We start from the raw sequence: 16308 nt of genomic DNA on the forward strand, positions 1-16308 counted from the left end.
TGGTTCACCATCTTGCTGGTAATGAAAGATAAACTAAGGGAAAATTAATATTTCTACCCATTTGAAGTCAAATAATTCCACTACCTGAAATGACCTAGAAGTATCACAAAAAATATATGTTACAATTACATGATTACTCGTCACAAAGGGTTCCTATTTTATATTTCTTTTTCTTCAGACACATTCATCCCTTGTAAAAGAACGCCACTTTAAAAAGGTGGAGAGAGAGGCGAGTACTCAAAAAATATTACCTCAGATGAGCAGAGGGAAGAGATATTGTGTGATGATTTCTCACTCTAGAATAATCATAGATGTCAAACACAACATTACGTACTAAGGCATCAATATCAGAGTTCAGGTTTAAATTTTACACCTTGAAATGATAAAATATTCCTGTAACAACTTAATGAACTCTGATGATCTGCTTCCAATTCTATAAACCAATAACTACAGAAATAAATTACAACTCACCAAGTGGACTTATTTTAGGATGCCATTCTTTGAGCACTTCATGTAATTTTTCAGTAAATTTAGAATAGTAGAGATCAGCAAAAATATTATCTATTCTTCCATTTTCAAACATATGCTGTGAAACATATGAAACAGACAAAGTCATGAGTTCATGAGTCACAAAATTAGCATGCAGGTACAGCAGATAATAAAGAAAGCAAATGGTATGTTGGCTTTTATAGCTAAAGGAACAGAATATAAAAGGAAGGAAGTACTATTGCAACTATACAAGGTACTTGTGAGATCACATCTGGAGTATTGTGTAGTTTTGGTCCCCTTATTTAAGGAAAGATGTAGTGGCATTGGAGGCAATTCAGAGGAGGTTCACTAGATTGATTCCAGAGATGAGGGGTTTGTCATACGAAAAGAGATTGAACAGTTTAGGCCTATACTCTCTGGAATTTAGAATTACAAGGTGAGATCAAATTGAGCATTCAAGATGATAAAAGGTGTGGATAAAATAGATGTGAAACAGATGCTTCCTCTTGTGGGGCATTCTAGGAGAAAGTGAGGACCGCAAATCCTGGAGATCAGAGTCAAAAGTGTGGTGCTGGAAAAACACAACAGGTCAGGCAGCATCTAAGGAGCAGGAGAATGGACGTTTTGGAGATAAGCCCTTCATCAGTGGGCGGCACGGTGGCACAGTGGTTAGCACTGCTGCCTCACAGCGCCTGAGACCCGGGTTCAATTCCCGCCTCAGGCGACTGACTGTGTGGAGTTTGCACGTTCTCCCCGTGTCTGCGTGGGTTTCCTCCGGGTGCTCCGGTTTCCTCCCACACTCCAAAGATGTGCAGGTCAGGTGAATTGGCCATGCTAAATTGCCCATAGTGTTAGGTAAGGGGTAAATGTAGATGTAGGGGTATGGGTGGGTTACGCTTCGGCGGGGCGGTGTGGACTTGTTGGGCCGAAGGGCCTGTTTCCACACTGTAAGTAATCTAATCTAATCTAATCAGGAATGAAGGGCTTATGCCCGACTTGCTGCCTGATGCTATGCTTTTCTAGCACCACATTCTTAGACAAGAGGTATTAACCTTAGGATAAGGAGTAGCAAATTTAAAACAGATTGAGGAGTCAAGGAGAAACAACTACTCCCAAAGTTTATGAATCTGTGGAATTCACTACCCCAAAGTGCAGTGGATGCTGGGACAGTGAATAAATTTAAGGAGGAGTTAGACAGATGATTGATAATGGGTTGAAGGGATGTGGAGAGAAAGCAGGAAAATGGGGGTGAGAAGCAATAAACCATGATCGAATGGCTGAGCTGACTCAATAAGCTGTATGGCCTAATTCTGTTCCTATATCTTATGAACTAACGTGAATAAAGCAGACACATCCATCAGCAGAATTTCATTCACTCAATTACTGAACAATTCAAAAAGGAGCATGGAACTACCAGCATAAGCATGTTTCTCCACCACCCAAAAAGGAAAGCATGCAAAACATACCTTCTGAATACAAAGAAAGAAATAATACAGCAAGTCTGCTTCATACGGGGAACCATCGGAATACCTTGCTTCTTTGGTCATCAAACAAAGTCCATAATTGAGCTCTACTAATGTTGCACAAAGGGCATCTTCTCTAAATTTCATTGGCTGTCGTCCTAATATGTAAAAGGAACGTCTATTAAATTAACCAAAAATAACTTGAAATTTCATTAATCCATTCAACCACTGTCACGTTATCTCTAACATTTTTTCAGCCTATATTAAATGAAAATAGGGATTTTTTTAAAAAATCGTATAACGAACTCTAGACGAGGTGAACATTCAAAGTTTAATTTGTCAAAAATTTCAATGTTCAAGAAATTCAAGTTTTTTTAAATAAATATCACTAACAAATAATATGTGGATGCATTGTTTTAATTCTAATGCTTTTTAAGATGTGAACAAGAATACTAGTCATGGATAGAGAACTGGCTGGGCAGCAGGAGACAGTTTTAGTGAAAGGGCGTTTCTCTAAGTGGAGAAATGTGACCAGTGGTGTACCACAGGGATCTGTGTTTGGACCACTGTAGTTTGTGATATACATAAATGATCTGGAGGAAGGGAGAGGTGGTCTGATTAGCAAGTTTGCCGATGACAAGAGACTGGTGGAGTAGTAAGGGGGACTGTCAGAAAATACAGCAGAATATAGATAGGTTGGAGAGTTGAGCGGAGATATGGCAGAAGGAGTTCAATTGGGCAAATGCGAGGTGATGCATTTTGGAAGATCCAATTCAAGAGCGAACTTTATGGTAAATGGAAAACCCCTGGGGAAAACTGATGTACAGAGAGATCTAGGTGTTCAAGTTCATTGTACCCTGAAGGTGACGACGCAGGTAGATAGACTGGTGAAGGTAGCATATGGCATGCTTTCCTTCATCAGACAGGGCATTAGATACAAGAGTTGGCAGATTATGTTACAGTTGTATAGGACTCTGTTTCGGCCACATTTGGAATGCCATGTACAGTTCTGGTCGCCACATTACCAAAAGGATGTGGATGATTTGGAGAAGGTGCAGAGGAGGTTCACCAGGATGTTGCCTGGTATGGAAGGCGCTAGATATGGAGAGGTTGAGTAGATTAGGATTATTTTCATTAGAAATATGAAGGTTGAGGTCTACAAAATCATGAGGTATAGGCAGGGTGGATAACATTCTCATGAGTGTCTTGGTTTGGCTTGTCCTAGGATGGATGTGTTGTCCCAGTCAAAGTGATGTCCTTCCTCGTCTGTAACCCAAAGAAACCCAAACATATAAATAGAAAGCAGGAATTTTCAGTATTGCTTCGCCTGAGGCCCACTGAATATGTTACTTAGCAAGGTAATGAAATGTCTGGAACTGAACCTTGCAGCTCAGCGAGCAAACTTACATCCAGAAGATATGCATGGAAAGTTCTTTACACAGAGGGTGGTGGGTGCCTGGAACGCATTGCCAGAGGAGGTGGCAGAGGTAGGCATGACAGCATCATTTGAGATGAATGAATCTAGACAGATACACAAATGGGCAGGGAGCAGAGGGATACAGATCCTTAGAAAATAGGCGACAGGTTTAGATAGAGGATCTGGATCAGCGCAGGCTTGGACAGATGAAGGGCCTGTTCCTGCGCTGTAATTTTCTTTGTTCTTTGATTCCAATAATGACTTTGAGAAATTAGAGTCCAATGGTGCAAAGAAACAGCAAGAACCACCAAAACCTTGACACAGAAATTCAATTACACATTTTCCAATCAAGAAGATTTTGACTGTCAGCTTTATGATGAAAATATTGAGATAATGCACCAACAGGTTTTGATTCAAACTTCATAAGATTGCTGAAAATTCAGAACCATAGTTGCTATCCTGTAATTAGTCAAATCTGCTGGACCACTGTATTACAATTAATCAAACAAAATATTTGATTTAGAGTTAGTCTTAAACACAAAGTAACCTTGAGATGCACAGTCTAAACCTTAAAACCAGCCTTATTAAAACTTCAAGTCTGGTATTACTCAGTCGTTACACTGGCACACATTGTTAACATCACAGATCAATCAATTGTATACTTTACTCAACTGGCAGGTTAATAAAAACTGTTCCATTAAGTACTTCTATTACTGTAAACTAAAAAAATGACATGGCAAAGGATTGTTAACTATGAGCAGCTGCTAGATTAGACATCTTTTGTTTAAAAAGCGAAGTGTTTCAATATTATTATAGTATAAATCTTTGCTTCAAAAGATCAAGTTGTTTCATTTAGCACACAAATCTTCCTTTCCTCAGTTGGGTTTCATACAAGTGAAACAGTTTTATGACCTTACAATTTACTTTATGCTAATAAACTGGTGGGTTCTATCCTTATAATTCAACAAAAGCATTTGTTAAGAAGTTAAAAAGAACAGTATTCAAAATTGGCAAATTAAGCCATTTCTTACAAATTTTGGAACTTTTTTTGATTCTGTGTCACTATTGAGAAGAGAGATATCAGTTCTGGAAATCAAGTGGACAACTGTGCTAAATGTTAATAAATTTAGGTGGATAAACTTTTAGTGGATTTAAAGATGGAGAAATTTCCAGGCTGAGATGAGATGCAGCCTTGACTGCTGTGAAATGAAAGGGAGGAGAGTGCACAGGCCTTTCAAATCATCTCAGGAAATAAGAGGTGCCCGAGGATTGAAAGACAGCTAATGTGATACTGTTATTTAAGGAGGATAGTCAGGATAAACCAGAATAAGCCAATGAACCCAACAACCAGTGGTAGGGAAATCTGTAGACGAAAAAACAATTAGGATCAGAATCTCTCTCCACCTGGACAATCATGGGATCAATAGAGGATAGTTAGCATTGCTTTGTGGGGAGATCATTTTTAAAAAAACTCCTTTGATAAAGAAAAAGGAAGAGGTTACGAGGTGTGTGATGTGAGCAATGTAGTTGACGTAGTCTACATGAACTTCAGTAAGGCTTCTGAAAGGTGTCACATGGAACACTTAAAGAATATGATAGCCCCTGGGACCAAGGATAAATTTTTCAAATTGAATCCAAAATTTGGCTGATGACAGGAGGCAGAGGGTACAGGAGGAAAGTTGTCATTGCGAATGGTAGCCCATGCCCAGAAGAGAACTGCAGGATTGGGTGGAGGGTCCTTTGCAGTTTGCAAGTGTAACTGAATGATTTAGTCATGAATATAGGGGTTTTATCAGTAAGTTCACAGATGACAAATGATTGGTGATATGGTAAATAGAGGAAGAAAGCTTTAGACTACAGAAAGATCTGGGCAAGCTTGTCAGATGGGCAGAATAGAAACAGATGGTGTTTAAACCTGAAAAATGCGAAGTGATGCATTTTGGGAGGAATAACAAAGCAAGGGAGTACATGATGAATGGTAGCCCCCTGGGTAGTGTGAACACTGAGGTTCAGGGGGATCTTGGTGTATATGTACATTGATCCTTGAAGACAAGAAGGTGTTAATATTAAGAAGGCATATAGGATACTTGCCTTTGTTAGTCGTGTCATAAAATATAGATCGCAGAGGTAATGATGGGGCTGTATAGGATGTTGGTTTGGCCACCACAGCTGAATACGGTGTTCAGTTCAGGTTGTCACACCATAAGAGGGATGTACCTACACTGGAGAGGGAATGGACTATATTCACCAGGACATTGCCATGTCTGAAGGATTTTATCTATGAAGAGAAACTATATAGATGGAGTTGTTTTCCTTGGAGGAGAGAAGGCTGAGGTGGGACCTGACTGAGGTCTACACTCATATGTGGGACATAGATACAGGTCAGTCAAGTCAGAAAATAAACTATTCCCCTCAGTGAGGAGTCAATTACCTTAGTGAGGAGCATACATTTCAGAAGAGGTTTAAAAGGAGAAGATTTTTTATCCAGAGGGCCTGAAAGGTGGTAAAGGCAGGAACAATCACATTAAAGCAGCATTTACATGAACATTTGAAACATTGTAATATACAAGGCTATGGGTGAAAAGAGCCAGAAAATGCAGTTAGAGTAGATCGGTGCTTGATGACCAGCACAAACATGATTAACAAGAGGGCCTCTTTCATTGCACTACGATATAAAATAAATTCTTACTTCCTGGCAAAGGGGGTTTATTTTCAGCTTCCTTCATTATTTCTGCATTCTTAACTTGAGCCCAGTTCTGCCAGACACTAGCCCCTTCTTCTGGTTTTAGAGAATCAGGAAGCATTAAATCAGCCTGCGCCTCAATTTGCTGTTCCGTTGTATGTGTCTGAATTGCTTGAACCTATATATACACAAAGAAAATGCCAGTATATGGTGTAAAATTATTCCACAAAATGCATTTACTTCGGCACTTGGGAGATAAAAGATTGATTGTTTCTGAATGACAAATAATTTATATCAAAAGGCTTCCTCATGTTTAAACCACAGTATTAAGGAACATTTTTTTTAATGACAATTTTAAATCTAAGATCAGACTCAACAGACCAACAAAAAAGAATCAACTTTTGAACAGGTTATTTGTGCACATTATACAAATGGTCTGTTTCAAGCGGCAATTTATATAACAAATTATCCTCTTCAAATATTAATATCACACTGTTTTATCCCGATACTCTAATAAACTGTCATTCATTGTCACATTGTTCAGCATTTCCAAGTGCAACTTAGCACACAACTGAAGAAAATCTGTTGCAAATCCTACCAGTGACCTTCCTATCCCCACCTCCTCAGTTTACTGTGCTAAAGACAATGACTACTTTTTCAACTAATCATTACTCTTGTGTTGATTAAGAGCCAGTCTACACATGCAAGTTCAGAGAAGTAGTAGAGAGACAGAGAGAGAGAGAGAGAGAGAGAGAGAGAGACACACACACACACACACACACACACACACAGAGAGACTGAATATGTGGGAAGACCTACAGCTAATAAAAAAAGGAATCCAAACTTTTCATAAGGCAGATCAATAGCAAACAATTAGTAAAAGGTATGGGGCCAATTAGGAAGCAAAAAAAAGACTTTACACATGGAGGCAGAAAGCATGACTGAACTACTAAATGAGCACTTTGTAGCTGCCCAAGTCATAGTGAAAGAGATGTCATGTGGATCTGCTAAAAATTGATAAAGATGAGATATTTTAAAAACAGGTGTCTTAAAGCTGTCCAGATGGGCAGAGGGAAATAACTTTGAAATTCTGAAGGCATTGGCCATACTGTTCTTGTTTAAATACAGGAACAGCTGGCTTGACTTGCAAATTTTACACCCTAGTTCAAAAAATGGTTTAAGGAAAAACCCAGCAACCAAGGCCAATCAGCTCAACACTGACAATGGGAAAGCTTCTAGAGATGATAATAAGAGATAAAATCAACAGTTTTTTGGAGAAATGTGAATTAATGATAAGAAACCAACATGTTAAATGGTAAATAATGTTTAATAAACTTTCTTGAATTGAAAATTGGCAGCACAGATGCCAAACTGCCCAACTGACAACAGTGGCAGTGAATGGTTGCTTTTTGAATTTCAGCAAGATATACAGTGGAGTTTCTCAAAAGTTTGGTAATGGTACCCCGGCTTTCTTAATAGATTAAGGAATGAGCTGGATATGGTTCACAGGGCACAATTTCAAAATGTACAGATGTCAAAACTATGTGAAATGTGAAAAGAATGGTGATAAACTTCAAAAAGGACATACATGCATTGGAATGTGGACATAAAGCTGTCTAAATTTAATGCAGAGAATTATGTATCACTTCATTGTGGTAGGAAGAACAGACAATACAAAACTATAGCCAAACAAACATTCTAAAACAAAACATTCTCTCTCTCTCTCTCTCTCTCTCTCTCTACCTTGCTCTTTGATTTCTTCTCTGAACTTGCATGTGTAGACTGGCTCTGAATCAACACAAGAGTAATGATTAGTTGAAAAAGCAGTCATTGTCTTTAGCACAGTAAACTGAGGAGGTGGGGATGGGTAGGTCAACCAGTCAATAGGATTTGAAACATATCTGATTCATTTCAACAACAGATATTCTTCAGTTGTGTGTTAAGGAACAAAAGGATCAGAGGTTTAAATGCAAAAACCATTGAAGTTAGCAGGGCAGAGAGAAGAATTTTAAAAAGACAGTCAGAATTGTGAGCTTTATAAATACAGGTACAGACTGCAATGAAAAATGTGATGAACCATTACAAAACACCAGTTCAATCTTAAGTGAAGTGGCGTATAAATTCTGGATACTGTATCTTTGGAAGGATAAGAAAACTTCAAAAAAAAAGGGTGCTCGAATGATTTGAGAGATTTTGTTACAGAGAGGAGGGCCAAAATGTCCATGAGGAACAGAAAGTTGAGGAGAGATTTTGATAAAGCTGTTCAAGATCGTGAGAGGTCCAGATTGGAACGTTAGGGAGAAATTGTGCCCATTGATAGATCTGGGAAAGGATGATGTGACTTTGAACATGAGAAAGCCCAACTGAACTAGGTCCTGAGTGGTGAGGGATTAGAAGCTGTGGAGGGGGATGTATTTAGGTGTCTCCCTGGACATTGTTTTTTTAAAAATGTTCACTCATAGGATGTGGGTGTCGCTAGCATGGCCAGCATTTACTACCCTTCCAAATTGCCCTTGAGTAGGTGGTGGTGAACATCCTTGAACAGCTGCAGTCCACATACCGTAGACTGACCCACAATGCCTTTAAGGAGGGAATGACAGGCTTTTGACCCAGTGACAGTGGCAATATATTTTCAAGTCACGATGAAGAGTGGCCTGGAGAGGAACTTGTAGGTGGTGGTGCTCCCATGCGTCTACTACCAAGCGAATCATTTAAGGATCTTTGGTGAACTTATACAGTGCATCTCATAGTTGGTACACACTGCTGCTACTGAACAATGGTGGAGGGAGTGAATGTTTACGAATATGGTGCCAAAGGGCTGCTTTATCCTGGGTGGTGTTCAGCTTGAGTGTTGTTGAAGCTGCACCCATTCAGGCAAGTAGGGTCTATTCCATCACACTCCTGACTCATGCCTTGAAAATAGCGGACAGGCTTAGGGGAGCCAGGAAGCGAGTTACTCACTGCAGTATTCCTAGCCTCTGACCCGATTTTGTAGCCCCCAGGATGCTGATAGTGGGTAATGGTACACCATTAAAATGGCAAGGGACAGTGGTTAGATTGTCTCTTATTGAAGATGGTCATTGCAAATCAATAAAACCTATTGCACTAACATAGCTCATTAGAAATGCTAACAGAACATCAGCCTTTATTTCAAAAGGAGATTGAATTCAAAAAGGAGAAGTTAAGACTTCAGATTTTCAGGCCTCATCTGGAATCTATGTTCAGTTCTTGGCGCTAAATCTCAGGAAAGATATAAAGGCAATGGAGAACAGTGCAGGCTCATCAAATTACACGAAGGCTGAATGGATTTAATTATGATGACAGTTACATGAACCAGCTTGTTGTATTCTTTTGAGTTTAGATGTTGAGGATCAATCAAATTGAAATGTTTCAATTGATAAAGAGTTCTATACAGTAGGTACAAATGAGTGTTTTCCTGCAGTGGGGGAAATCTAGAAAAAGGCACATGCTTTCAAAATGAAGTCAGAAAACATTTTGGACTAAAAGCAGGAGAGTGCATTTGCTGTCAACAGAACTGCAGGAGCACACTCACCACACATTCAGTTGCAGTGACTGTTATGTCACTGCATTCCACCAGATTGCAACAAACTTGAATAAGAACATCAAAACTATTCACTCTGAAGAACTGCAGAACTAAAGACATCGAGATAATCAAGCCATACATGCTCGCAATTCTCTTTGTAATTTTGAGCACCTTATTTAAGGAAAGACATTATTTCATTGGAGGCATGCAGAGATGGTTCATGAAAATAATTCAGAGAATGTAGGGATTGTCTTATGAGCAAAGGTTAAGCAGACAATTGATCTAATTGAAACAATGAATTCCTAAGGGGTTTGACAGGGTAAATGCTGAGAGGATGTTTCGCTCATGGGCAAGTCCAGGACCAGAGGACATAGTTTTAACTTAGCATCCCTTTTACCCGCAGGCTAAGAAGAGGAGAAATTTCTTGTAACAGAGAGCTGTGAGGGCAAAGTCCTTGTGTAAATTTATGGTTGAGAGAAATGGATTCTAATCAGTAGGGGAATCAAGAAGGGTATGGGGAAAATGCAGGAAAGTGGACATGAAGAATGTCAGATTAGGCTTGAACAATCAAATGGTATATTCTTGTTCTTATTTCTTATGGTGTTTTAGAAAGTGCAGATTTCACGCAATCACAGTATTCAAGTGCAAATAGATTTGTATGGAACATATTATCATCTCTCCGAAAATGGTGCTGCTTAATAAGATAGTTTACAGGTGCAATTTATTCTGATTCAAATCATATAAAGTGTGCTTTTCTGAAGACTTGTTACAGATTTTCAACTAGGGCTTGACACAGCAATGAGGGGAGTGGCGAGGGGAGTGGCAAAGGGAGTAGAGATGGAGAGGGAATAACAATGGGCTGATATCTTCCAGTTCTGGTGCGGTTTGAGTGCAAAATGATGTCAGCAGCACCGACTTCTTGTTCCATTGCTTTCGTAAAGCTAAAGTGAATCAGGAAACATTTCTGCATCACAAAAGGTAGTATAATCTGGAAAATGCTCCAAGACATTGGAAATATTGGGTCAACTAATAGCTTCAAGGCAGAGAACCATGCAATTTTAGTGGTTATGAGTTTAAAGGAAAACAAAGTAAAGATACCATGAAGTAAAGACGTCAAACAGAACAGGAAAAATGCTTGAAGACTGAAAAACTATCCTAAAGTGGCTTCACACCAAAAAGACTAAACCAATTTCACAGACAGGAGCTGTATGTTGACTCAACAATACCTGACTGCTACACAAGTGAAAACCCTGCAATTTGTGGTTCAATATTTAGAAAGCTTACTTTCTTTTAATGTGAAAGTTCCTTGGCGTCAAAGTGCAAGCTAGGAAGGAAATTGGTCTGAGTAAACATTTTGATCTAATGCTTTTATTAAGTTGGTTCTTATGGTTGTAAGAAAGGATCTAGACAGTACAAATTCTTTTGTGTTGCCAACTTTTGCACAGTGCTCCATTGTTCTTATATTGAGCAGTCAAGCCAATTTGGCCGAGCTATCAGATAAATGGCAATTATGGCTTGTACCATGCTCTTAAATTATTTCAGTACTTTAATTTGTACATCACTCACCCAGCGTGTGAGGACTATACCTGGAGCTCTTCAAGTCCATGCTAATAAGAACTGCATTTGAAACTTAAAATTAACTGAAGATGTTTCGATCTCTGGTTACTTCCGACCCAATATAAATAAAGTTTGGTAAGCAGAGGAAATCTTTCCCCATTCCCACAATGCATTGTACGTTCCAAGTTTCAAACGATTATTCTCTTGTTCTTACTGAAGTTATCAGCACCTTGATGTACATGTGCAGCATGTTATCTTCCGATGAAAAATATCGTACAAGTAACAGACAGAATGAAAACCTGATGTTCCCCCATTGGTTTAATTTCATTTACAAACAACAAGAACACTTCAATATATTAGTTTCCATATCAACCATATCATAAAAAAGGTTACTGAATATAGAATACCTGTAATTGCTGTGGATCCCAGTATTTCAGAGATTGATAGGCTCTCCCACCAGCTTGAATTGTAACAGGAATATGAAGGTTACCATTCACATTCACAAACTGTGTTGAAAAAGCAGCTGTCACAGATGGCTGGATCATTTTATCCTGCAAGTTTTTCCCACCATCTGACAGTACTGGAGTCTTATCCTTGTCGTCTTCTATTTTGATCCCAGTCATACTCATTGGGATTTCATCAATTTGTACTAAATTACAAGTGTCATGAGGAATTGAGGATTGGAGTACAGTTTGGCCTTCTGAGCAAGGTGCAGGTGTCGTATATATAGTCCATGATTCTGTGTTGGATAACGGGCCTGTAACTGAAGTGGTAGCTGGAACAACACCGTATAACTGACTGCTATCCACTGTAAGCAGCTCCTGACGAACAGGAATGTACCCTTGCTGTTGTGCCTGAGAAGACAAGGTAAGCACAGTGGTTACGGTATTTTGCACTGCAGGTTGACTCATGGTATAGCTTTCTTCAGTTGGTAAATCAACTTTCCTTTTCTTCACAGGCTGTGGAACACTCGAAGAGCTTGGCCTTCTTTCTTGTGTTATTGAGTTGACAGCTTGACTGCCAGTTTGTGGTTCCTCAGAAGATGTGTGCGACTGTAATTGGGCTTGCATTTGCTTTGCTTGCAAAGACTGGTGGTTTGTTTGAATTTCCAACTGGTGGACTTGTTGTGCTTGTACATGGTGAGACTGCATCTGCTGTTGCCCTAGTGGTGACCCCTGTGACGCATGTTGCTGAATTGGAGAACTAATTGGTCTAGACAACTCCAGCAATGATCCAGCAACATCAGCACTGTCCATGTAGATATAATGTCCTCTTTGCTGGTACATTGTAACAGGAGTTTGAACAAATTGCTGGATTTCTTCAGACCCTTTGCCATTCATGGAATCCAAAAATTCTTTCATGCGATGCTGTGGTATTGTCCGTGCTTTCATCCGTAAATATTCCTCATAGGGAATCGAATTCTCCAATGAATGATTCATTTTAAGCAACTAAAAAAGTAAATTGCATCATATAAGTAGGAACAGTATTTTCTTTAGAATGTAGATCATTTAATTCCAAAACAAAAATAAATCAGAGTAAGATATCGGATTTAAAAAGGTATTGCTCAATAATAATAGGATTTTAACATTAACAACATGCACAAGCAAAGTAAAATGCCAGTAATAATCAGAACAAAAGTAAAGTGATATGATTTTTTTTTAAAAAGTATAGGAAGCATGAAACAAAATAAGTTAGCTGGAAAACGTACCTCAATACGTCAACACAACCACATGATGAAGGAGCAGTGCTCCAAAAGCTAGTGCTTCCAAATAAACCTGTTTGACTATAACCTGGTGTTGTGTGATTTTTAACTCAATGCTAAACATCAGGATACTAATAGGCAAATGAAGAAATTTGCATGGTACTACTGTCAAGAGACTTTGGGTCAAACTTTTCTAAATAAGGCAGACAAAGCCAGGAGAGGACTTGTAAATGATGCTGAAATTGATTCACAGGTAACAAAGAGAGACTGAAAATTGTAAGGACAGAGGTACTGGATGTATTTTGACCTTATAAAGGCAGGAATTGGTATAGCTTTCTACAGTATCTGAAATTTGCAAATACTGAATGAGGGAAAGCTGACCAATATCAAAAACATAGGTGCATAAAATAAGGAGTGCATGGGCAATCAACAGTATTAACAGGCAACACTAGAGTTGGAAGAAATCAATCTCTGCAAACAACTGCACGTAAGATAAAGTTCCTAAGTTGCTCAAGAAAGTGGTGGAAGCTGCCTTCTTTAACTGCTATAGTCCATGTGCTATTGGTAGGCCCACAATGCCATAAGGGAGGCAATTCCAAGATTCTGACCCAGTGACACCCAAGAAATGACTATGTATTTCCAAATCAAGGTGTTGAATGGCTTGGACAGGAGCTTGCCGGGGGTGGTGTTCCCATGCATTTTGTCACCCTTGTCTTTCTAGATGGTAACGGTCATGAATTTGCAAGATGCCGACTAAGGAGTTTTGGTGAATTTCTGCAGTGCGTTTTGCAGGTAGCATACAATGCTGCTTCTGAACAGTGATGGAGAAGAGACTGGATGTTTATGGGTGTGATGCCAATTATGTGCACTGCTTTCTTCTGCACCAAGTCAAGCTTCTCAAGTGTTGTTGGAGTTGCAGCCATCCAGGCAAGTGCATTACACTTCTGCTTTGTAGTGAATGGTGAGGCACTGGGGAATCAGGAGGTGAGTTGCTTGCAGTTATTCCTCACCTCTGACCCACTTTTGGACCAAATGTACTTAGATGGCCAGTCCTGTCTAGTTTCTGGTCAATGGTAGCCCACAGGATGTTGATAGTAGGGGATCCAATGATGATAATGCAACTGAATGTCAAGAGATGATACCTCAATACAATTGTCTCCTATTGGAGATGGTCGCTGCTTGCACTTGTGTGACATGCATGCGTTACTTGCCACTTGTCAGCCCAAGCCTGGAAATTGTTCAGGCTTTTGACACATTTGTACACTTTGGTATCTGAGGAATCAGCATCAGAAGGCAATGGCCTAGCGGTATTATTACTGGACTTTTAATCCAGAGACCCAGGTATGCCCTGAGGATCAATGTGCAAATCCAACCACACGAGTTAAATCGAATTTGAATTCGATAAAAATTTGGATTAAGAGTCTAATAATGACCACAACTCTATTGTTGATTGTTTTGAAAATCTTTAAGGAAGGAAACTGCCAAAATTATCTAATCTGGCCTACAAGTGACTCTGGACAGACTGCAATGTGGGTAACTGTCTCTGGGCAATTAGGGATGGGCAATAAATGCTGACTTAGCCAGAGGTGCACTCAATCTGTGAATGAAAAAATAATGAAAGAAGCAACTTGGTCTTTTTGAAAGCTGTAAAAGCTGTTTTAACATTACAGCCTGGAGCAAATATCAACTAAATGAAGTTAATACAAAAGTAAGTGGCATGCTGTGACATGCCCTCAGTATCCTACATATTAATTAACTTGTAATTGCATCTCAACTGCAGTTGTGAGACTAGTATCCACAATCAGACATGAGCCAGGCAAAACAAATCATTTACTTTGTTCAGCTCTCCTCTGCTGGGCTCATTACTGACATCCCAAGGGAGAAATCTGTATATACCTGCATACACAGCTGCAAATAGTTAAAAGTTAAATTTTTAAAGAAACAGAGAGCAGAATCCATAACCTTTAAAATATTTCAAAATATAAAGAACATTTTAGGAAGTACCCCCCAATCATCCCACAAAACTCTTTGCACTCACTGAAAATCTGCATCCATTTCAGGGAGTGCTGAACTATCACCTCCAAGTCATACCCTGACTCCTTTATACTGCAAGGTAGCATCAAATCCAAAATGGAAATTACTCTGCATTATATTAAATTTAGCGCAAATACTGAAAAGGTTTTGGTTTACTACCCCATTGAATTGACTCCATTAAAACTGAGATAGATATATTCTTGGTTTGTAAGAGAATCAAGGGTTACAGGGAGAAGGCAGGAGAAACGGGGCTGAGAAATGTATCAGCCATGACTGAATGGCAGAACAGACTGGATGAACCAAATGGCCTAACTCTGCTCCTATATTTTATGGTCTTATCATATGCTCTATCCTTGACTCCTATTTTCTTCGTCTTCACATTCCCCCTTACATCATCATCTACAACCTTAGGGCTAAGTCCATTGGGTCTAGCCTGTACATAAACACCAAATCCTTGCCACCAAGGTCACCGTCTTAACTGAACTAAATTACTCAAAACGTAGCACGATAAATTATCACAGATTAAGTTTCTTGTCCCTATTCTCTGCATTTGAAAGAATACCTACTGCCATTTCTTCAACACTGTTGACTGCATCTTACAATATCCTCTGGTTGCTAAACCTACGTAGTTGCCGTCCTTGGTTTTGAGTATTCCAGTATTCTCGGCAAAAGTCAACTAACTCAGTGTTATTCATATCCTAGCCCCAAAATTCTAAGACCCCTCACCAATAATGCCTTCTGATCCCATATCCCAAGTTTAAAATTCTCTTTAAATTGATAAATTTTCATAATTGCACCCTTCCTAAACCCCAACCTCTTCCAGCCCCAAACATCCTAATCCTCTAACTGTAGCCTCTTATCCAGTATCCTTTCATCCCATCAATTAAACTTAGATGACTTAAATCACCAGTGCCCCACGCTTCTGAACCTACTACTACTACCCGTCCATAATCCCATAGAACTCTCAAGATCAATCATACCCTCCCAATCCTAGACTCTGGACTCCTGTGTTCTTCAACATTTTGGCAAGAAAATAGCAAACAGTTCAAGGGTTTCAGGATGACTTTTCTCAAGATTTCAAAGACAAAACTGACGATTCTAGGTTGACATTCCTTCTGATCAGTGGCACTCCATTCCAGATCTCAGTACAGGTCACAAGCTGAAATAAATCTGTTTATCGCCACAGGTAAATCTATGTGACCTTTCTAGCCAGTTCCATCAGGTCTCTGCTATGCAAGAATCAGGAAAAAAAAAAGGATCTAGCTGGCCACACAAGTACAGTGGTGATACATTGGCTATATTTGAATCAAAAAATGTCCAATTGAAATTCTAAAGCGTGTTTCCATCTTGAATGAAGCCCTAATATTGCAAAAGAACAAGAGCACGAACACCACATCATAGCCCAACCTGCCCTGTCAG

General features: G+C 39.3%; 1 protein-coding gene across 1 annotated transcript in view; it reads right to left on the bottom strand.

Moving 5' to 3' along the window:
- The window catches only part of LOC140466857 (transcriptional regulator QRICH1-like), a 38918-nt gene that overhangs the window by 10178 nt on the left and 12432 nt on the right, over positions 1-16308 (bottom strand). Inside the window, exons 2-5 of the mRNA XM_072562591.1 lie at positions 11561-12601; positions 6059-6230; positions 1956-2110; positions 472-586 (exon numbers count right to left, since the gene is read on the bottom strand). Coding sequence (XP_072418692.1) covers positions 472-586; positions 1956-2110; positions 6059-6230; positions 11561-12601 — 1483 coding nt within the window. The remainder of the gene's footprint in view (positions 1-471; positions 587-1955; positions 2111-6058; positions 6231-11560; positions 12602-16308) is intronic.

Source organism: Chiloscyllium punctatum, chromosome 44 (genome assembly GCF_047496795.1).
Source record: "Chiloscyllium punctatum isolate Juve2018m chromosome 44, sChiPun1.3, whole genome shotgun sequence".
NCBI classification, from domain to species: domain Eukaryota; kingdom Metazoa; phylum Chordata; class Chondrichthyes; order Orectolobiformes; family Hemiscylliidae; genus Chiloscyllium; species Chiloscyllium punctatum.